Genomic DNA, 24,655 nt, shown 5'->3' with positions numbered 1-24,655 from the left:
CTGAAGTAGAGATAAAAAGAAGCCCTCTTCAATTTCAAAAGTCTAGATAACTTATTACACTAAAAGCATCTTAATGGTTTCCGCTTTATTCTCTGCTCTAAATAACTTTGATGAGCTGTCAAGTCATTTGGTATTTAACCAAATCAAAGATCACTCTGTGCCATGCCCTTCACCATGCCTCTCTGGATTCAATACAAATCAGGTAATGAATACAGGTGTGTCCCTCTTTGAAAAACCCCAACGTAAAATAGTCCTGACTCATAAAACAAATGAACCAAAGAGAGATTATTGACAAGCCTTTCCCTTCTACGCTACTTATTCCTAGGTGGCCTATTATTGGAAAGTCTCCTCAAAAACTCACTTTCTCTGTGAAGAATTTGTTGACTATGTCAGCCTACAATGATCTCTCCCTTTGGAAACAAAACAAACAAAACCCCTCCTTTTGCACTTATCCATAACTTCCCAATTAGCACTCTGTCTAATACAATGGGGTGGGCAAACCATGACCTGTGGGCCAAACCTACCCATCAGCTGTCTTTGTATGTCCTGTAAGCTAACAATGGTGTTGACATTTTAAAATGGTTTTTAAAAAACTAAAAGAACAATATTTTGTGACATGTGGAAATTATATAAAATTTCCATTTCACCATTCATATCTAGAAAGAATCTTGGCTGTGGGAGATTTCACCATTCATATCTAGAAAGAATCTTGGCTGTGGGAGATTTCACCACTCATATCTAGAAAGAATCTTGGCTGTGTGGTTCAATTCCTCTTAGACCCACACTATAGGTCAAATTCTGTTCCACAGAGCGAGAAGCCCAAGCCCAACTCATTTTGTCAGCATCTACGTCTTTCAGCCCATCCATGCTGGCCCATATCTGCCCTCAGGTTCAGGAAATAGTTGGATCTGTAGGTGTGAGATGGTATCGTACATTTTGAAGGGCTAGAATTTTCCATTTTAGCATTAGCTGAAATAAAAAAATTAGGTTAGGTTGGATGACATTAAAGGTACCCACATTATTTACTTACATATTTTTAAAGGACTGGATTAATTCAGTAATTCAAGATTACATTATCTCTAATATGCATCGATCCCATTTTATTAAAAAACAGTCATCCAAATGAATGAAAAGGCTACTAACATACTGCCCTCAACAATAAATATGTTAGTACATTTGGAATGAACACCAATCCCAAAAGTAATTCCAAATATTCTAATTTGAAATACTGGCATTGATCAGCAATAAACAATTACCCTAAAGAAAATTTTTTACTCAAGTGGCAAGTCCACCCTGACTAATTGCATTTATTTGTTTTTGATTTTCTGGTAAACCAGATCATGTGGGTTACAGAATTCCAGGACATATCCAAATAGCCTCAAAAAAGGAGAGCTACATGTCCAAAAATTATTCCATAGGAGAAGCAAGGTTAACCATCCCTACCAGAACCATAATGTACTCATTAATTCACAGCTCAATGAGCCACAGACAGAGCCAACTGTGTAACTATTTGTATCTGTTCCCAAGAGGAAGAGGAAAATAGGTGTACCTTTTGGTACAGGTGATGAGGCTGCCAAGAGAAAGGTCCACCCTCGAGATACAGCTGAGTGAATTTCACTCAGAAAACATCTGCTGGTGTCGCCTGGCTCTGATGTGTACCGCTTCCTCTCTGGAACAGTTGGGAAGTGCGAGTGTGCATGATCCCTGGACACAGCTGGGGTGCTGAGTCTTTCATTAGGTAAACAAAAAGGTGCAGGTGGGGCTAATTGGATTCAATTGTTTGGTGACAGCCAGGGTATGATGTGTACTTTCCCAGACTGAATCTTTCAAGATACTTCAAAAACTAGGAGCCAAGCTCAACAAATGAACCTTGGACAAGACTGGTCCAAATTAAAGTGCCGTCGTCCAATTTAGACTGTGAATGACTGGACCTGCAGCAGACGAAACCGCAGTGAAATGTCCAGCAACACAAGTGATAATGACAATTAGGGATGCAAAGATAATAGTATTATGCTGCCAAATAAAACAAAACAAACACAAAAACAAAACCAAAAAGTCAGTTAAGATGGAGCAACATACATGGGAAAAGAGGAAAGAAACATCAGAACATCTTTGACACCATACTCAATGCTGGTCAGATAGCTTTATGATAGTGTATATGTCTACCTGAGAATGACAACTTCTGATAACTCTGGAGAAGGCCCATGGAAAACAGAAACCATCCAAGAGGACCAAGGGAAAAAGGCTTTGGAATGACAATTTACAGAAGGTAACTCTTGGGGATAATTTAGTAACAACCTTTAAATAGACAAGTTCTCATATGAAGGATCATAACTGTTTGACACTTAAAAGATCAAGAAGAAAAAAATTATACTGTAACACAGGAAGTGGACCAAGAATTCATATAAAATCTGTCTCAGCTGGGCACAGTGGTTGACGCCTGTAATCCCAGCACTTTGGGAGGCCGAGAAGGGTGGATCACCTGAGGTCAGGAGTTTGAGACCAGCCTGGCCAACATGGCGAAACCCTGTCTCTACTAAAAATACAAAATTAGCTGAGTGTGGTGGCACATGCCTGTGATCCCAGTTACTTGGGAGGTTGAGGCAGGAGAATTGCTTGAACCTGGGAGGCAGAGGTTGCAGAGAGCCAAGGTCACGCCATTGCATTCCAGCCTGGGCAACAACAGCAAAACTCCTCAAAAAAAAAAAAAAAAAAAAATCTGTCTCAACCATCAATGTTCAGATTTTTCTTATAATAAAGCAAATTTAAATATAGTCTGTGTTTGAATATCATTAAGATTTTTATAAGCAGATCTCAGATCAGATGACTCCCTATTTAAACCTTGCATGTCTTCCCATTGAACTGAGAATAAAATTCAAATTCTCTAGCCTCAAGATCCTTTATCAATGGTTCTTAATCCTGACTGCACATGAAAACACCTGGGAAGCATTTTAAAAATACATCAGTTTCACAGTCTGAAGTGGGGCTCAGTCTGGCTATGTTTTAAGCTCCCATGTGATTCTCATGTGCAGCCAGAAATGACCCAAATGATCCGACCCCTCTACCTGTCTAATGTCACTCAGTATTCATTCTCTTTGCTCACTAACCTGAATTCAAGCTAGTTCCCATCTTCGGACTTGCTCCTTTCTCCACCTGGAGTGCTCTTTCCCACATTTCCACGTGGCTCCTTCTCATCCTTTAGAACTGAGCTCAAATGCCACATCCTCTGCGACGTCTTCCCTGAACCTACTCTCCTCACTTGAACCTGTTGTTTTTTTTAATCACATCATCCTTATTAATGAGAAATTTATTGTTTATTTCCACTTGATTATTATCTAGCTCCCTCCATTAAGGTGTAAAATCCATGAAAGCAAGGACCTTACCTAGTCAATTCACTTCTTCACCTTTAGCCCTAGAATAACGCTGGCTCCTAGAGTGCTTAATAAATGATTTTTGAATGAGTAACAGATTGAAGAAATGAATGATATAACTGAAGCACAAAACGCCAGGAAAATAACAAACGACATAAAAATATCTTTCTGAACCACACACCGCATGTTCTCACTCATAAGTGGGAGTTGAACAATGAGAACACATGGACACACGGAGGGGAACATGACACACTGGGGCCTGTCGGGGGTTAGGGGGCTAGGGGAGGGATAGCATTAGGAGAAATACCTAATGTAGATGACAGGATGATGCGTGCAGCAAACCACCACGGCACGTGTATACTGATGTAACAAACTTGCATGTTCTGAACATGTAGCCCAGAACTTAAAGTATGATAATAAAAAAATTAAAAAAACTTTCTTGTACTGTCTTATTATTGAATATCAATAATATCATCAATGAATTAATTTAAAAGTCAATAATACAAAACACCAATTGCAGCAACAATAAATAATTGTATTGGCTGACAATTTAGCCTTTTCCATGAGCTATGCATTCTTCTGAGCATTTGGCATATATTAACTTTTAATCCCACAACCACCCTGTGTGGTAGGTACTATTATTACTTCCATTGATAGGCGAAATGCAGAGGCACAGAAGGCTGGGATCTGGATGGTGCTCAGCCAACTAGCAAGGTAGAACCTGAAATGAACCCAGACCCGCTGTTCTGCAGTCTATTTTCCTAGTTATTACACTGTCTCTCTAAAGCATGTGAAGCATTTTTCAGGTTTCCTATTTCCTCTTTAATTCCATTGCCTCTCCTTTGGGCTGAAGACTGAGACAGAGCTAGTGCTTTTCACATGTGCACTACCACTTTATGCTCTGTGGCCTTTGCCACGTTATTAACTTTTCTGAACCTCTGTTTCTTCATCTGAAAGGCAGAGAATCTAATTCAACAGAATTGTTGCGACTGACTAGATGAGCTGTGACCATAAAGTCCCTTGCACAGAGACTATGTATTAATACTTTACTGAGTATTTTCTTTCCAGTCTAGGTCCTTGTTACTTTGTGTCAAGGTCACTGCAACAGACTCCTATCTGATTATGGTAGAGTGAGGTGGGTAGGAGAAATGAGGACTGGCTGCTTGCTACAGAATTTGTAGGACAACTGGTTAGGTGGGCAGCATCTGTATTTGGCCAGAAGGGCAACTGATATGTACTGGAAAGGATGCGTGAAGGGATTCACTTGATCAAAAAACAAGAGTGCAAGGCCTATACAGAGACACCATGCAAGATACTGCAGACAGGTGTGTGGAAAATGACATAATAACTTCTGGAAGCTAAGAGTTCAGAGCAGTGATTTCTCCCTCCCTCCCTCCTTCCCCTCCTTCTTTCTCTCTCCTTCTCCTCCTCTTCCTCCTCCTCCGCCTTCTTCTCTCTCTTTCTTTCCAGACCGAGTCCTCACTGCAACCTCTGCCTCCCAGGTTCAAGCGATTCTCCTGCCTCAGCCTCCTGAGTAGATGGGATTACAGGAACCTGCCACCATGCCCAGCTAATTTTTGTATATTTAGTAGAGACGGGGTTTTACCATGTTGGCCAGGCTGGTCTCGAAATCCTGACCTCAGGTGATCCACCCACCTAGGCCACCCAAAGTGCTGAGATTACAGGTGTGAGCCACCCTGCCTGCCTGGCCCAGATCAGTGATTTCTAACCAGTAACACATGAGAATCACTTTGAGGATATTTTTAAACTAAACTTGCCTGGGCCCAACTCTCAGTGGACCTAGTATGGAAAACCCAGGATATATGTTTTGAAGTTTCCCCAAATAACCTTGATGTGAAGCTACAATTGAAAAACAATATTTTTTTAAAGAAAGACCGTTAAACCAATAACTAATGAAATAATATATTTTAAAAGTCTAAATTACAATACAATGGAATAAATACCAGCAAAAAGTTACACATAATAAATTATAGGAGCACACAATAAAAGCTCACTTGCTGAATGCCCTCTATGAAACAGATATTGTGTATATTTTATAATGTTTTTGGTACTTATTTAATGTTTAATAGAAATGAATATATATCAGTGTTAGGAGATAACATAGCTTCAAGAGACAGATCACAAGCTGGAGCTTGCAGAGGGTTTCCCTGGTATACACCCTTGGCCGTTCTTGTTACCAGGGGGTCCTTGCTCCCAGAGCTCCCAAGATGGTGGCTGGCCGCTTCCAAGATGGTGGCAAGCCTCGTGTTCTCTGACCTGGGGTTCTTGGCCTCACAGATTCCAAGGAATGGAATCTTGGGTTGTGCGGTGAGTGTAATAGTTCTATTAGAAGCCATGGGTCACAGAAGAGAACCGTGGAACCCAGTGACTAGTGTTCAGCTTGATTAGGACGAACCCGGACACTTATCTGTGCAGGAGCAATGGCAAGCCTTTAGCCCGATCGGGGGCGGCAATGGGTGCCTTGGTGGATCAGGAGCACAGTGGACACCCTGCCGGATCTGGAGGGATGGAAGTCAGCGGCGGGTCTGCGATGGCAGCAAACAGCGGTAGTGGACAGCAAGCGAAAGCTCAGCTCGAGCCGGAACAAACACAGAGCAGAAGAGTGCAGTTGCAAGATTTAATAGAGTGAAAACAGAGCTCCCATACAAAGGGAGGGGACCCAAAGAGGGTAGCCGTTGCCGGCTCGAATGCCTGGGTTTATATCCTGATCATTGTCCCTCCTGCTGTGCTCTCAGGCAATAGATGATTGGCTATTTCTTTACCTCCTGTTTTTGCCTAATTAGCATTTTAGTGAGCTCTCTTTACTACCTGATTGGTCGGGTGTGAGCTAAGTTGCAAGCCCCCGTGTTTAAAGGTGGATGCAGTCACCTTCCCAGCAAGGCTTAGGGATTCTTAGTCGGCCAAGAAATCCAGCTAGTCCTGTCTCTCACACTGAGGTTCAAAGTTAAGTTACGTTGGCAAAAGCTCCAAGGCCAGCTCAAAGAGAGTCTCATTCCTATAGGACCCTGGCCTCTGGCTACACAGGAAACCTGAAGGGCTTCAGAAGCCACCAGAGTCCCTAGTGTCTAGTCTGTGCTATTTAGCACGGTGGGGCCAGTGAGATCATAAAACACCACTTTGATCATGTACTCCTTCTTACCAAGACCTATGAAAGCACTCTTTTACCTAATACAAGAAATTTCTCCTTTCCTGCCCATTTCTACCCAACGACACTGTCCACTCTAGTCACTGTGATTTCTCAACCTTTCTCCCACGCACCATGGTCATCCATGCTGCTCCACTGCTTGCTCGTCCTGTTCAGTCTGGTAGAAATTTCAATGAGCATACCGAGGGTCAACAAGCTGCCTAGCCCAGTGCCAGCTCTGATGTCTGCCATCAGCGAGTGCAGGCTTCTCCTCCTCTCACTCTTTCTTCATGTCCAGCATGAGTTCTAGCTCCTCTCTGAAGTTGTGAAAGGGGTGTGCTAAAGGTAACATGCTTATGTCTTAAATCAACTCAAACCAACTGAGCCTCTAACACCAGGGAAGAGGTTTTATTTGTATTCTCTGCCAGGCCCAACACAAGGCAGAGAGCCTCCTTATCCCCCACCTCCAAGAAAAAAAAAATTGATTAATGAACTGACAGTAAATTGGAACAGAGAGAAACTTCCGAAAACTGCGATTTCCAATCTTTAAATTATTATTTTGGGACACATGAGCTGCTGGTTGGATCTCAGGACAGAGGACAGGCAAGGGGAGGGAAGCACTCTGCTTGGAAGTAGGCAACTTATGGGCCAAGTGCCTGATTCCTAATGAGGAGCAGTACAGAATTCACAGCTGAGTTTCCCTTTAAGCCCCAAGGGGTGTGGATAATTAGGGAAAAGACTTCTAGCGCTCATTTCCCTGTTTAGGAAACCCCTCTTTATCCAAAGCATGTAACCTGACATTACCTGAGGCACAGTCTGTCTCTAGAGTGAGGAACTCATAGAAAGGTGATATGTTTTTCACCTTTCCTCAGATCTCTAAGCTCCCAGGAGCTGCCCAGGTTTTCATGGGAAGCTTGGAAAACAAGCCAACCCTCAGCAGAGGGCATTGTGAGTTTCTAGATTTGATGATTTCTCTGAAGGATATCTGCTGAGGATCACATGGGAGAAAATCAGAGTGCAATGTCTTCCTGCTCCCTTCCTCCTTCCCCAGTGTTATACCATTTTGGATCATTTGAATTGTATATGGCTTTCTATTTAAGTCAGTCATTTGCTGGCAGCAAAACTAGAACATTTCCTGTTTTTCCCCTCACTGTAATCAGGCTTTGGCCGTCCAAATTAGGACTGCCCTAATTAGTCCTCAGCAGGTGCCAATCTGGGGGAGGGCAATAAATGGGAAGAGAGGAAGTAAGGACACTGTGCATCTTCAGAGTCATACAGTAAGAAAACACTTTCTCCAGAAACCTGAATATGCTGATTAACCAGCAGCAACAGCACCGTGGGGGCATGTGTTGTGCCTTTGAGTGTGCATTGTTGTATAACAACCAGAAAGATGATTTTCTATTTATTCCCTTTCAAAGCCTCAAAGAATACTTTTCCCAATCCTGAGAAAAATTTAACCCAGGTCCATCATTCAGCAACTATGGTAGATCCCTCCCAGATAATCCCCTGAGACGTGACAGTGGGCACCAACAGGTGGACACCATTTCAGAGACTGTGGCTAGCAGAGATGCCACAGCAGTAGAGTTTCTTACGGGAAGGAATCAAAATGCTCCTGATGACCAGAATATGTCAAAAACCAAAGCAATGGCCATGTTCCAGAGTAGTAGTCCAAGGGAGATAGAGTTTGCTGTTTGGACAAAGCGGTAAAATATGAATGACAGAGAAATAACACAATTCCTATAGAACGGACAGACAGCGCAGGCAAAACTATCCATGTTCCCGCCTAAACCAATCACTCCAGTTGCACACCCCTCCTCCACCGCTACTTCCCTGGCCAAAAACATAATTTCCGGGATTTTCCCCTTTCTTTCTTACATCACCAAATTTTCATTCTTCCCAAGTCCTTTTCTTCAAATACAAATATGTACTTATTTCTTTGATTTAAAAAACACATAAAACAAAAAAACCTTCCTGTGACCTCATTTCTCCAGCCACTATGCCATTTCTCTGTTCGCCTTTGCTGCAAAACTCAGTGCAAAAGTTTTGCCTCTATTTACCCTTCCTCTACTCCCAGTCTCTTTTTTAAGGCCACACCAGTCCAGTTTTCATCACTACTACTCCACAAAAACATTTACATTTATCACTCAGTCCGTGCTACATTTATCACTCAGTCCGTGCTGAGTTCTAATGCTGGCAACACTACAACACTACATTTTCTAGATTTTCCTCCTCCTTCACTGGCTGCTGCTTGTCAATGTCCTTTGATGGTTTCTCGTCATCTTGCAAACTTCATAAAAGTCCACGGTCCTCTTCTTCGCCATGAGTATACTCCCTCCTGTGAAGATTTCATCTAGTCCCATAGTTTTAAATTCCATTTAGCTATACTATTTATATGTTGATGGCTGCCAAATATCTATCTCCAGGCCAGACCTCTCTTGTTTTGATGCATATGTCCAACTCCCTCCCCAACATGGCTAAGAGGCACTCCAAATTTAAGCACTGATCTGCTTGCCTAGACCTGCAGCATCCTCCGTCACAATAGCTGGCAACTCCATCCATCTTTTCACTGCTCAAATATAAAATCCTGAGAGTTATTTTTGACACCTTTCTTTCTCTCACACCCTATCTTCAATCTGGCAGGGAATTCAGCTGGCTGGTCCTTCAAATACATTCAGAGTTCACCCAGTTCCCTCCATCTCTGCTGCTACCAACAGTGCAAAGAGTCTTCATTTCTCACCTGGGTTACCACTCTGGCCTTTAGGTGGTCTCACTGCTTCCATCCTTGACTCCCTAAAGCCTATTTTCAATACCTAAAATTTAAAATATATGTAAGATCATGCTGCTCCTACGCACAATCCTTGTAATGGCTTCTCATTTCACTCAGAGTAGTAGTCAGCATCCCTAGAGTGGCTTACCAAGACCTCCATTCCCTCTTGGTGATCCTTCAATACCCTTCCTCCTCTCGCTCACTTTACTCCAAACATGCTGGCCTCCTTGCTGTTCCTTAAAAGTGTCCCGGAGCGTCCTGACTCCTGGCCTTTGCCCTGTGCCAGTGCACTCTTCCCGGATGGCTGGTCAAACTCTTCCAACTCCTTGGAGCCTTTACTCTAAGCTCAACTCAACAGAGCCTCCCTGCGGCATCCTATTTAAAACTACAACCTGCTCCTCTCACACTCCTGAGTCTATCTACTTTACTCCATTGCTTTTCTCCACAGTACTTACTATCTTCGAAAATTCTTTTTTTGTTTTGTTTTGTTTTTTTGAGACAGAGTCTCATTCTGTCGCCAGGCTGGAGTGCAGTGGTGCAGTCTCAGCTCACTGCAACCTCTGCCTCCCGGGTTCAAGCGATTCTCCTGCCTCAGCCTCCTGAGTAGTTGGGACTACAGGCACCTGCCAACACACCTGGCTAATTTTTTGGCGTTTTTAGTAGAGACGGGGTTTCACCATGTTGGCCATGATGGTCTCAATCTGTTGACCTGGTGATCTGCCTGCCCTCGGCCTCCCAAAGTGCTGGAACTACAGGTGTGAGCCACTGCGCCCGGCCCTAAAATTCTTTATGTTTATGTATTACATTCATTTATTGTCTATCTCCCCTCTCCCATTCACAACAGAACATAAACCCCATGAAAGCAGATATTTAATCTGCTTAGTTCACTGTTATATCTACAAACTCTTGTACTAGCACTCAATAAATATTTGTTGAATAAATGGAATTCTAGAAACCAAGTGAATGAATTGTTTTAAAATGCAGTGATCCACTGTGTTTGTTAATGGTTATTGAGATCAAAAAAATTCCTGAAAGGTTTAACAAATTTAGGGAAGGATCTTGTGATGCCGAAATAATTCAAAGCATGGAATCACAGAACCACTGCTGATCATTTTGAAGGTATCCTGACACACAGGAGAAAATGCCTGGGAGCAAATCCCTGATGTTCATAAAAGAAAAGCAACGTAAATTACAGAAATGAGGTGAATTTGGAATTGTAGGCAAAATTCTGAACAGATAATTAAAACATAGTTCATGAATAATTAGAAAGTGGTACTCATTAGAAGCTAGGAGGATCTCACGAAGAATAGGTCACATGATCCTTTCCTAACTGACTGGGGCGGTGGTAAATTTGGCTCTTGGTTATCTTGATCTTGTTTCCAAAGGTAATTTGAAAGCTGCCCAAGAAGAGAGTTCTTAAGGAATGGTTCAGTTGGGAGAAGTGGGTCCTAACAGTAAAGGGATGGGAGGATTCTTGAACAAATATCTAGTATTGTCCATAACAGGCCTGCATGCCAACATGAGGAAGGGTTGGCTGCATTAAAAGAATCAGGCTGGGAAGACACCAGCAAGAAACCTGATCAATCTTTTATAGGGCAGATTATGAAATATGTGGAATAGTGTCATGGGAACTGGTAAAGGCAATCACTGTCATTACCATTATCATCATTATCAAAATAGCAGCAAATCATTTTTGGGGGAGCATATCACTTTGCTAAAACCAGTTATAAAAGATTGACATTTTTTGAGACAACGCTTTGAGGAAAGGACTATTATTACCCTTTTGCAGATGAGGAAATCAAGGCAGAGAGGCTGAGGAGCTTTTCAGTGTCATATAAGTAGTAGGTAGAAAAGCTGGCATTTAAACTTAAGTTGTAGGGCTTGCTCTTCAGCTAAAGCCCAGGTTCCTAGTTAGAAAAACGTATGAACTCCTGAGGCACTAAGTAATATATAGATGTCAACATACAAGGAAGTGTCAGTAGGTATAGCTCCCCAATTCTCAACTTAGTCCTATGCTGTTGGACATTTTTTCAATGACATGCATAAAAAAAAGATTGCTTATGTAATCAAGGAAGACAAGGAACTTACAGGAATAGCTAAGATTTTTTGATGACAGAATGAAGATTCAAAAATATCTCAATAGGCTGAAATGGTGACTTAAAAATAACATTAAATTTGGCCAGGCATGGTGGCTCATGCCTGTAATCCCAGGACTTTGGGAGGCCGAGGTGGGTGGATCACCTGAGGTCAGGCGTTTGAGACCAGCCTGGCCAACATGGTGAAACCCCATCTCTACTAAAACTACAAAAATTAGCCAGGTGTGTTGGTGGGCACCTGTAATCCCAGCTATTCGGGAGGCTGAGGCAGGAGAATCATGTGAATCTGGGAGGCGGAGGCTGCAGTGAGCTGAGATCGTGCCACTGCACTCCAGCCTGGGCAACAGAGTGAGAATCTCTCTAAATAAATAAATAACATTAAATTTAATGGGTAAATGTGAGATCCTGAATTTGTGTTTTACAAAAATCACCACAAATACAGCATAGAAAAGATAATACTAATTTCAATCAGTATTTCTTCTTCTATAGCCAATCAGTGGCCAAGTCTTATCAAGTTTACCTCTTTACTATCTCTTAATCTGTTCCTTCCTCTCCATTTTCCTTCCCTGTCCCCTAATTCAGGCACTTAATGTCTCTCTCCCCTCTATCTCTATACTCTTGCTTTTCAAATCCATCTTACACAAAACTGAGAAAAATTTCCCTAAAGCACAGGTGTCCACGTGGCACTCCATGCTTAACACCCACTCAGGGGCTCCTCGCTACCTAATTTAAAAAGGCAAAGTTCCTTGAGTCTGACATTCGTGATCCTCCAGTCTGACCCAAGCTTTCCTTTCCACATCCTAGACATTTATCACTTGTTCGTGCTCTTCTTCAAACCTCTGTCTAATTCCTCTTCACTCTTCACAAAGCCTAGTTTATATACTTCACTAAGCCTTCCCTGTCTTCCTTCGTAATTTCTTCCTCCCACAGCAAGGCATTTTTACCTATCTTGCCACATTTTCTGTCATGAATTAATGCTGTGGATACATGCTTTCTATTTCTTTGTCCCATATTTCCCTTTCTATTCTTCACCAAGAATATGAGCACATGAAAGGTAGAATCTTGACTGATTAATTTCTTTATCCCCACACACCCTCACAGCATCTTGGTAAATGCTCAGTAAATACCTGACAAATGCAATGATAGGACACACTAAGAAGCATTGTGTCCAGCACTGGGTCCTGAACAAGGAAAGTGATGGTGCTGCTCAACACCCAGAGTGGATCTGGGCACTTGGTGAGGCCAAGGCGGTGGGAGAATCACTTGAGGCCAGGAATTCGATCGAGACCAGCCTGGCCAACATGGTGAAACTCCATCTCTACTAAATAAGTAAATAGATAGTTGGGCATGGTGGCTTGTGCCTGTAGTCCCAGCTACTCAGGAGGCTGAGGCAAGAGAATCACTTGAACCCGGGAGGCAGAGGCTGCAGTGAGCCAAGATTGCGCCACTACACTCCAGCTCTGGCAAAAGACTCTGTCTCAAAAAAAAAAAAAAAAAAAAAAAAGAGTACATCTGGAACACTGGGTATACTCTGGGGCGCTCCTTTTTAAGATGGACACTGCCAAGCTAATGGGTAATGGAGAAAGATGACTGAGATAGTTCACAGACCAGGGCATACCAGAAACTGGGAGTGTTCAGTTTAAGGAGGGAAAACAAGACTAAATGGACTATGATGGTAGCTATCTTCATATATTTCAAGGGCATTCATAAAAGGATTAAACTGATTTGTTATCACTCAGAGAAAAGAACTATGTCCAATGGACAGGAGAGTATCACTTCAAACTAAGAGAAAACTTCCAGATGAAAACTATTCAACAATGATCAGTCTGCTTTGCAGATGCAGTGGCTTCCAGCCACTTGACATCTTGAGAGGCAGGAACATAAATGATTGGAAAAAAAATCACCCATGATGAATATGGTGCCAAGCTACAAGAACTTAAAACATGTCTTTCAAGACAACAACATCAATAATACAATATAAATGGCCATCAGTGGGATTTACATTCTAGAGACAACTTGACCTTATCATGGTCAGGTTACGCAACATCTCCACTATAATTACTATTTATCAACATTATTATTTGTGAGAAAGTTATTGGGTGCCCATAATCAGATAACTTACTAGAAAAAGAGGGCATGCCCTACTTAAAAACAAAAGCTTAAATTTGATGGAGGTTAAACATAAATTTAAAATGTAATATTATTAAAATGCAATTATTTTAAAAATTTTAAACTTTTTAATATTTAAGTTTTATTTTTATTTTTTATTTTTTGAGATGGAGTCTCACTCTGTCATCCAGTCTGGAGTGCAGGGGTGCAATCTCAACTCACTGCAACCTCCACCTCCCAGGTTCAAGCGATTCTCCTGCCTCAGCCTCCCGAGTAGCTGGGATTATAGGCGTGCACCACCACACCTGGCTAATTTTTGTACTTTTGGTAGAGATGGGCTTTCACCATGTTGGCCAGGCTGGTCTCGAACTCTTTTTTTTTTTTGAGACAGAGTCTTGCTCTGTCACCCAGGCTGGAGTGCAGTGGCACGATCTCGGCTCACTGCAAGCTCCGCCTCCCGGGTTCACGCCATTCTCCTGCCTCAGCCTCCCGAGTAGCTGGGACTACAGGCGCTGCCACCACGCCCGGCTAATTTTTTTTGTATTTTTAGTAGAGACGGGGTTTCACCGTGTTAACCAGGATGGTCTCGATCTCCTGACCTTGTGATCCGCCCACCTCAGCCTCTCAAAGTGCTGAGATTACAGGCGTGAGCCACTGCATTGGGCCTAAGTTTTAATAGTTAAAATATTTTATTCCATTGTCTTTTGGTAGATGAGACGTTGGTACTACGACTTTGGAGTCTGGTTTTGTAAAACTGAAAATCCAAGACTCTATGGCCCAGAAATTCCAATCTCAGGCAATTAACCTAGAATAGTGGCTTTTACAATTGTTATTGGTGTATCCTTTAAAATAATTTTGAAAAACTATATTCTCCTTCCCTTTTTAAGTTGACATTTAATTTTTTTAGCATGCGTTTAAATAGATGCAAAAGATATAAATTTTGGCATACCCTAAAGACTGACACTGTTAAAAATCACTATTTTAAATGTATTCAATGGCCAGGCACAGAAAGACAAATATTGCATGATTTCACTTACATGGGGACTCTAAAAAAGTTGAACTTATAGAAGTAGAGGGTAGAACAGCAGTTGCTGGAGGCTGGGGGCTGGGGGATTGGGGTGGGTGTGGGGTGAGGTGGGGAGATGTTGCTCAAACCATACAAAGTTTCAGTTAGAAGGAATGCCATTTTGAGACTGATTGAACATCATGGTCACTATAATTAATAATAATGTAATATATATTTCAAAATGCTGAGAGTAGATTTTAAATGTCTGCAGCACAAAGACACACAAACAGAAGTATGAGAGGTAATGGATATGTGAATCAGATTGAATGTAATCATTTCATAATGTATTCATATATCAGAACATCCAATTGTGCTCATTATATAATTATTATTTGTCAATTAAAAATTTTAAAAAAGTATCCAATAGAATCTCAATGCCATAGGGATTTGATACCCTCCATTATACATTTAAAATACATATGAACAAGCTCTTCTTTAACAGCTGGATATTTTTTGCTTTTCCTTTTTCTCTTTGAATTATTATTTCTATTTCATTTCCTCACTGGAATTTACCCTAATGAAATATATTTTTATGCTAGAAATTATTTTATTATTCCATTGTAGCTTTTTACAAAAGACTATCTGTATAAATTAAAATCCAAAAACTTTAAATTGTCTGTTACCACAAGGCTAAATTTTAACTTTCTTTTGTTTGAATTGCCATTATAATTATTATTTAGTACACAACCAATTGACATAATTGTTAAGTATATGTATGATTTTAACCTAAATATAAGTTTTGATAAATAATTATTGAACATAAAAGGTTATTGGGACTGCATCTCAATGAGATGGTTGTTGTTTAATTTGTCCATGTAACTGTGGATCATTCTTGTTGCTGGAGTGAGGAAGGATAAGCACTAATCTATGTTGTATTCCTCTGCCAAATTCATCTTCCGTAAACACTGCTTCCTTGCTCACTTATAATGATTCCATATCTGCTATCCAACATCTACATTTTCAGAAACTTATTTTTTTATGACCCCTTTTTAGTTGGTCCTAATCTTCCTATTCAACATTATCTCCTACTAGATTCTAATAGGAACTCTGTTCCAGTCAAACTATCTCCTCATTGTCCCCTTTAAATAGTGGGCAACTGGGCCGGGTGTGGTGGCTCACGCCTGTAATCCCAGCACTTTGGGAGGTGGGAGGATCATGAGGTTAGGAATTTGCGACCAGCCTGGCCAACATGGTGAAACCCCATCTCTACTAAAAATACAAAAATAGCCAGACATGGTGGCGTGCGCCTGTAGTCCCAGCTACTCAGGGGGATGAGGCAGGAGAGTCGCTTGAACCTGGGAGACGGAGGTTGCAGTGAGCCAAGATTGCGCCATTGCACTACAGCCTGGCAACGGAGCGAGACTCCTTCTCAAAAAATAAATGAATAAATAAATGAAATAAAATAGGGGGCAACTGTCTTATTGCTTCCTCCATCCCTGCCTTTATGTTTCTCTCCACCTCCGTAAATTTCATCAGTCCAGCACATACCTCACCTGCAAAACCATTCCCGACTACAACCCTTTCTCTTTCTTGTTTTTTGTTCCTTCTGCCCTCACAGTCTATACTGTACAAGTAGCACCTGATTATGTACCGTACTTTTCCTATCTATCCTTCATTATATATCACATATAATTTAGTATTTTATTATACATTCTTTTCTTCCCTAATTGTTTCATGTCTTGTGAACCAGATCATAATTTGTTCTCATTATTAGCTTTCTTAGAGAATTGCTATGATCTTTTCCACAAGCCCAGAGAGATTTTTTTGAACCTAAGGAAGGAAATCAGAGGGATAACTAATGGTTTTCAAGTTCATAACAATGGTTTTTCATTGCTACTGATGCTGAAAACAGGGGTAACTGTTCTTTTGTGACAGTAGGAATGCTACAAATTAAATATCAGGAAGAATATATTTTTAATTAAAAAGAAACACTATTAAAGATTATTAAGAGTTTCAAATTGCTCTACTTTAAGGATCTTCTTAACCACAAGATAGACTAACCAAGATCTGGAATTTCCTTGAGGAACATGATCTTATCATTCTAGGTTTTCATGAACATCAAGGCTGACACATAATCTGAGCCACTCATTGGTAGTCCTAGTGGCTGCGTCCCTTCATCACTTTCATTCTCTCTGTTGGTCTGACTACACAAAGGTCTAGGAGACTATTTCCATGATGCATGTTCTCATCTCTTGACAAACTCAGAGATGATCCTTTTGGAAATTAGGCTATTAAAGCAATTTCACCAATTGGAACCACCATCAGGCTCAAACGTTACTTTGCTTAGCCCCTAACAGAAGCTCTACCTGTAAGCTGCAGTGCAGGTGTCCTTGTACTCCTGGAGCTTCACACACACCATGTTGAGGAATTGATCTGAATATGCACTCAAGTCATGCATCAGGTTCAGGAGGTCTTGAACTGTCTTCTCCACAATGATTGTGCTCTGGAAATGAACAACAAAGAGAGGATATGAGATTTCTGTAGTCAAGTAATGTGTAGGACAAGGAAGGACAACTCCAAGTATGTCATAATTTAAGGTACCTGAGCTCTCCTGGAAGAATGTGACATTTTGAAATATGAACTCAAAACAACAACCAAATAAGTATCTTACACAGCGCTGGTCTTCCCAAGACCTGAGCAAGTGTTTTCTCTGGAAGGACACAGAATAGGGATTTTCAAGTCGCTATCATGGAATTCTTGACACTCACAAGATAACTCTGGCTTTTAAGACAGAAAATGCATATGCAGTTGGAGCCTGATTTATCACTCCAAGGCTTTTTGAGATTAGGGACCTATGACAGGCAGCACAAAGAAAAAACCTTCCATGATTTATTTTAAAAGTTTCAAAACCATCAGTCTATTCAGAATAACAACTAACATTTGTATTGTGTTTTACAGCTTGTAGAATGTTTTCACATACACAGCATATGTTATCTCACTTGAGACTCACATAATAATCATGATAATCATGAACATTTAAAGGGTTCTTACAAGTGCAAAGTACAATGATAAGCACTTTGGATATTTTATTTTGTTTAATCCTCTCAACACCCCTATCAGGTGTATCCTATAATCATCCCCAGTTTAAAGATGAGGAAACAAGCTTAGAAAGATGAAATAAACAAAGAAGGAGCTCCAGGCTTTGCTCTTCTAACTATACCATTCTGCCTCAGAGCCAGACCGGAGTTCTGCTGCCCACAGTGCATTTTCTCACGAGATTACAGTGTTTCATATTGCTGTCACCACTGTAGGCGCAGGGTCCAAACACACTCAGACATATTTTAAAACTGAATTAAAAAAACTATCCGAAAGGAAAAATAAGCCCATCTTAAAGCTAGATGCCGACAGCACTGTGCAGCAAATCAGTGTTATATCTGAAAAAGACGCATAGTCAACAAATTCTAAATTTTTTATTAAGACTGAGTTGTTTAAACCATTAGTTCATGCCTCTTTCAAAAGAAGCAGAATTACACTGGGGTAAATATTAATCACAGGCTGAGCAGCTTGGAATCCTTCGGTCAATAACTGGTTTGTTGATTTTGTATTTATATAAAATTACATAGGCTATGGTAAGCTTAGCCATGAAAGTATGCTTAAAAAATACTTTTCCAGTCTTGACAGTGTGAACTATGAAGAAATCAAAGGCATTTTTATTATGCTTAAATACAGATTATGGGGTACAGGGTTTTGGCTAATTATTTTCTAAAAGAATAAACAAAGGTGTATAGCTCTTCTCAACACACTGGGGGATTAGCTTGAATTACGAGTTACACTTGTATGCTTATTCAAGAAGATTTGGTGGTAGAAGTTTCTTGTCATCTTTCCCCTTCCCCTCATTTTTCCCACCCCAGTAAAATAATCAGAAGGTGAAAAGGAAGGAGCAGCTATATTCTATAAGGCAAACCTCATAGGAAGCCAAATTACAGTCTCTATAGAATCCCCACAAGTTCAACTTCCTTTTCTGTATTGATTTTAAGATTAAAGCACTGCAGCTTCACCCTGATTCATAATCCCATTCCTCTGTATTTGTGTGTGAGTGACAGGAATTGATTCTGCCTGGCTACACGTCCCTACGCTAAGAAGAATTTAAAATCCTCATCCTGATTCAGAACACAGGATATCCTACAACATGTGGGCAGCAATTAATAAAGGAGACTGGAGTTCAGCCATCCTAACAAAGCCTGTTTAAAATCTAAAACATTGCAGGGAAGATGAGCATGAGGAGATGCCTCTGATTATTGGGAGAAAGGGCCTTGTTGTGTTCCCAAGTATGCTATTGATAACCATCTCTGGGGTAGGTTTGGGTAGCCCCTTCCTTTCTTATGACTCAATATAGTTCTCTAATAAACAAGGATAATTGGATTGCTCCTTTACTCTGTTGGCCCCCATGACTCATGCATTAAATTTGTGTACTGGTACTTTCACACTGGGCGAATACTGTGTAACTGCTCTCAAGTCATCTCAGGTGTATTTCGTCTTTATGAATAGATTATCAGCCTCTCAAGAGGGATCAGCATTCCTCTTTTCTTTTTGTCCATCTCCCATCCTTCCCTTCCCTCAGTTGTTTATAATCTCTCAGGATTTTCAGGACAATACTATTAATAAAAGAAACTAGATTAATAATGTTAATACACAGAATAAATCTCAGAATGTCATATATATGAGGGATTTTAGACACAGACACCTTGCATTTTGAAATCTCCTTGGGTGGTTTGGGTTTGGTTTGTATTTATTGCAGAGCTTTCAGCTGACGAGAATTGTGCTGATAGCATTTGGAGGGGAAGGGATGACTGCGAACACCTCTGCATACCCACTGGAGGTCAAGGTTTTGGGGATGAACAGGAAGTACCAGCAGGGAATGATTAGAATGCCATGGTTTAATTCTAATGGTTGTGCTCAGCACAGAGCCTCTGTGATGCTATATGATTACATACAATTTTCCAGCTATTCGGTTGGTTTACCTTGTCATGGTAGCACTCTGGATAATCAATCACTACATTCTCTTCAAGAAAAATGACACTGTAGTTTGCCAAATGATGGGTATTTTTACAGGGAAAAAAGTTTCCATTTTTCAAGAATTTATAACAATTTCCAAATCAGTGGCTCTGACAGATAAATGTTGAAAATATCAAATTTCTAACAAGGTCAATCCTGTTTTTATTTATTTGATCTCTTTAGCAATGCAAATAATTTACTGACACATTATTAATTTTGAGATTTGCTAATGTTGACTATGACTTTATAATAAGCAAAACCCTGATTTTCTTCATTATAATTTCTATTAAACAAATCATAAATGATTGATATTTGCTTAGAAACAACTCAATTCACATTTCTTGCAACTTATTACCAGGTAATAAAGTCTGTGCATGACATGAAAAATGAGAAAAGAAAAAATAAATCCCAGGACAGCTGATGTAATAAAAAAAAATATTGCTGTGGAAAATAAATACCTAAAGTTTATTACAGGGATACGCTGTTAATCTAAGTATAAAGTGAACCAGTTGTTTGGTTCTGCACTTAAAAAAATTTAATCAGTGAATGAATAAGGATGATTGTACCTTTGAGAACTAGTCCACTCTTTGCCAGAATGGGGCTCTGCCTCATGATACTAATATTCTGTTATAGAAAATTGGCTCCCGGTCCACATAATTTGGAAAATACTGAATCAAAGAAAACCGAAGTGGTGTTTTTACTGGAGGACTTCAGAAACCTTTAATATGCTGGAGTCTTGATGAGTCTTAAAGAGGCCAATGCAGTATTCAGTCTTCCCTTAACTATCAAAGTAATGAAACCATTGTTCATAGCCCATCTTTTCACATCTACTGGACAGTGTTTCACGGTTTGGGAACTTTCCCTAGTTCTCTGGTTATACTAACGAGGCCCAATGACATGCTTAAGGACACATGAGGAGTACCACTGTGAACAGGGTGAGCTTGAACAGGCCTCTTACTTCTCGATCCTTCCTTCTTAGCCCTTTCCTGAACACCAAGCCTCTTCAGTTCTGCCTCCTGCCTACCCCTCTAGGCTTCTCTCTCTCTTTTTAAAAGTTTTTTTCTCTATTAAAGTTATTATTATTGTTATTTTCCTCTATGCTTCTCTCCAGTTCCTCTGAACATGCCCATCTCTTGCTCCAACCACACTAAATCACGAGTGACTCCTTGCCTGCACCAGGCTAATTTCTGCCTCTGTGCCTCCTCATCTTAGTGTCTGGAATACTATTCCTAGCTCATGACTCTCATCTTTGAAGAATCAGCTCAAGGGTTACCTGTTTTGATTTAAATGTCCCTTCTGTGCCACCAGAGGACCCTGGCATTTTGGCCCACGCTCTAACTGGAGTGTGGTAATCACTGGTTCAATTGGCTATCTCTTCCACTAGGCTGCTAATTCCTGTTGATCAGTGACTGTGCCTTCCTATCTCTAACACCTTGCAAGGCATCTGGCATATTGCAGGTGCTCAATAAATATTTATTAATTTAATGCTCATGCACAGCACATTCAGAATAGGGTGAAAAGAGAGAGTATAATTGGAGTAGTGAATAAGAGCCTGATTTGGTAAGGTGAAATCAGACCACTAACTCCTTATTACTACACTGTTATCTTTTTTTTTTTTTTTTTTTTTTTTGAGACGGAGTCTCACTCTGTCGCCAGGCTGGGTGCAGTAGCGCGATCTTGGCTCACTGCAACCTCCGTCTCCCGGGTTCAAGTGATTCTCCTGCCTCAGCCTCACGAGTAGCTGGGACTACAGGCACATGCCACCACACCTGGCTAATTTTTGTATTTTTAGTAGAGATGGGGTTTCACCGTGTTAGTCAGGCTGGTCTCGATCTCCTGACCTCATGATCCGCCTGTCTCGGCCTCCCAAAGTGCTGGGATTATAGGCGTGAGCCACTGCGCCTGGCCACTACGCTGTATCTTAATTCCCATGGTTCTAAGGACTGAACATTTATTGTGGCTGAAAGTCTTGGGTATTTCTACAATAGTACTCTTAACTTCACCTGATTGTGTTATTTTCTATAATGGCAATTCATTATATATGTATATATAACTGAATGTGCTCATTTTAACGTCTTAAGACATAAATTCTCAATTCAAAATGTGCTGATTTTAAAGTTTTAAGACATAAATAAATTCACAATTCAGAAACAAAACCAAAAGCAAAACAACTTTAGTTTGCCGAATGGAGTCTCTGTATCTGTACTGTTTTAGCTCCTGAGAGGACAGTTCAGAGATGCTGCTAAGAATCTAAGGTTCTATATGGTCAGAGAAATATGTCTATGACTTCAGACACACATCTCCAGCACCATCACACATGCGCGCGCGCACACACACACACACACACACACACACAGAGAGAGAGCGCGTAGGGCAAGCACACCTGAGAACAATAATTTAACCATCTCCTTAGAATGATCCTGTGTGGCTGATGCACCTGAATGTGTGTTCTGAGCTAGGTAATTTGGGAGTGGCTAACCTGGAGATTCCTTCCTTATCTAGGATAAACATCTGAGGCCCTTGGCCGATTTCATGGAATACCAGCCATATGCGGGATTGAGGCCCCGAGTTTTGGGTTACATTAAGGTTGCCAGGTGGAGGTCGTTGGTGTGAGGGTGGTAAGTGGAAATGCTCTATAAACTGCATGATGTTTGTAGGTGGTTGCGGTTTTCCTGCCCAGCCCGCCCCCACTGGACTCTCTCCCCTGTATGTAAGCCCATAATAAAACGTCATGTCTCATCTGCTGGCTCTGGGTCTCTTCTTTGACCTCTTGAACCTGGTGCCTTTCCTATTGAGGTTAACGAGGGTTTGGCACAACAAGAAGCAATCGTGAAAACGGGGCTTCACAAATGTTTCATGACAATAATGGTTTTGTTTATTGGGGCATATTCAATGACAAGTCAGTAAAACTTGTCATATCATATTGTCTCTCCAGTTACTATCAGCTCTAAGCTGTAGCTGGCTGTAAACAATGATAATAACTATGAAAACGACAGTAATGATAGAAGCCAAAAGGAAATATGCTTTCCATTTTTTAATCTATGCTTTGATTTGTGTGATGTTTAAACTGTTGTGAATGTGTCCTGTCTTTACTAAGATGACTTGCAAAAGGCTATACATCCAAGAGCTGGTGCCTGAGGAACTGCCACCTCTGCTCTCTTCCAAATCAGCCTCCACCCTGAACGCAGAGTAATCTTTTTGAAAATTCTACCTCCCACAGAAATGAGTGTTCATGTCAATCAAAAGACATGAACACAAATCTTCACAACAGTTTTATTTATTTATTGCAGCTCTAGCTTAATTTTTTTTTTCCCCCTGAGATGGGGTCAGACTGGAGTGCAGTAGTGTGACATAGCTCATTGCAATCTCAAACTCCTGGGCTCAGGCAATCCTCCCACCTCAGACTCTCCAGTAGCTGAGACTACAGGCAGAGGCCAACATACCAGGCTAATTTTTTTTTTTTTTTGGTAGAGATGGAGTCTTGCTATGTTGCCCAGCCTGATCTTAAAACTCCTGGCCTCAAATGATCCTCCCACCCCAGCCTCCCAAAATGCTGGTATTACAGACATGAGCCACTGTGCCTGGCCTAATCATTTTATTTACAACAGCCAAAAAAAAAAAAAAAAAAAAAAAAGCAATTCTCATGTCAATCAATAAAGTGGGCAAAGTGGGCAAAGAAATTGTGGTATACTCATACAATGGAAGACTGCAGAGTAATAAAAAAGACAAGCTACTGCTACATGCAACACGTGGATGAACTGTGCAGCTCTTAGGCTGAGTCAAAGTTGTCTGACCCAAAGGTGCACAACTGGATAATTTTGTTATTATTGTAGTTCAAAATCAGGGAGAAGTAACCTCTGGTGATAGAAGTCAGAATAGTGGCTACCCTTAGAGAGGGTATTGACTGGGAAGGAGAGGACATTCTAGGTGCTGGAATTTTACTGATGGAATAGCTGTTGTGTTAGTAAAAATGTATGGAAAAATTCTTTGTGCTTAAGATTTATGCACTTCAGAATGTGTAAGGTTAACATGAAAAAAATTTAAAGTTATGTCCGTTCGTGGGATTAAAACTCTTTAATGGATGAGGACTCACATTGCTCAGATAACTCATAAGGCCCTTAATGACATGGCTTCTGTCTACCCTTCCAGCCCTATCTCCTACCATTTTCTACTTCCCTCTCTCTGATTCAGCTACCTGGGGCTTCTTTCAATCTTCATTACCATTTCAGGACCTTGTACCTTCCTGCAATGGTGTTCCTTGTCTTCCTTCCCAACAGTACTTTTGTTTCTCTTTCGGGTCTTAGCTAGCACATCCTTTCTGTGGGAAGATTCTCCCTAACCCTTGTACCAGATTAGGTCTTCCTGTTATAAACACCTAGAACATCTTTTATTTCTTTGTTACAACATTTAGCATACTTATAATTGCTTGTTTAGGGTCTGCCTTCCCCAGTGGTCTGTGAGATTCCAGAAGGGAGGGACAATTATTCAGGACCTGGAACATAACAGGTACTCAATAAATATTTCTTAACTTAATGAGTAAAGTTAAGTACATTCTATATTAAGATCAATTCATCACCTATCAGAAGGCAGAGAAAGGACAAAAAGCAGGTCTAATGCTATGCTCTGTAGTTTGGTTCTCAAACAAAACTTTATGTTCAAGGCCAAGTCTAGAAATAACCCAAATGTCCAGCAACAGTAGAGCAGATAAATAAAACTGTGACATATTCATACAACGAGATACTACAGAGCAATGAAAAAGAGCAAACTAGCAGTTAACACAAGAATTCACATGGAAAAATATCACAGACATAATGCCGAATGAAAGTAGCCAGTCACAAAAAGACACATACTGTTTGGTCTCACTTATGTGAAGGTCAAGATCAGGCACAGCTAATACACGGTGAGACAAATCAGAATAGTGGTTATTTTTTTTTAGAGCAGTGTGGGGAGGATATTGACTGGGAAAGGCATCTGGTTGGTGGTTACATGAATGCAGGTTAAGCCTCAATTTTAAACAATTTATTTCCAACCATTGTTACAAATAGGCACCTCTTTGAAAACCTTTGAGAATATAATCCTTAGGTGTATTGCTATTCTAATACAATG

General features: G+C 40.7%; 1 protein-coding gene across 2 annotated transcripts in view; it reads right to left on the bottom strand.

Annotated features, from left to right (window-relative positions):
- Window positions 1–24,655, bottom strand: part of EXOC4 (exocyst complex component 4) — an 806,860-nt gene that overhangs the window by 153,602 nt on the left and 628,603 nt on the right. For both annotated transcript variants that reach the window (XM_001139207.7, XM_063815016.1), the window contains exon 12: window positions 16,861–16,997. In XM_001139207.7, coding sequence (XP_001139207.1) covers window positions 16,861–16,997 — 137 coding nt within the window. The remainder of the gene's footprint in view (window positions 1–16,860; window positions 16,998–24,655) is intronic.

Source organism: Pan troglodytes, chromosome 6, assembly GCF_028858775.2.
Source record: "Pan troglodytes isolate AG18354 chromosome 6, NHGRI_mPanTro3-v2.0_pri, whole genome shotgun sequence".
Classification (NCBI taxonomy): Eukaryota; Metazoa; Chordata; class Mammalia; order Primates; family Hominidae; genus Pan; species Pan troglodytes.
Note: the sequence above shows the minus strand (reverse complement) of the source record. Positions and strands in the feature narration are given on the sequence as shown.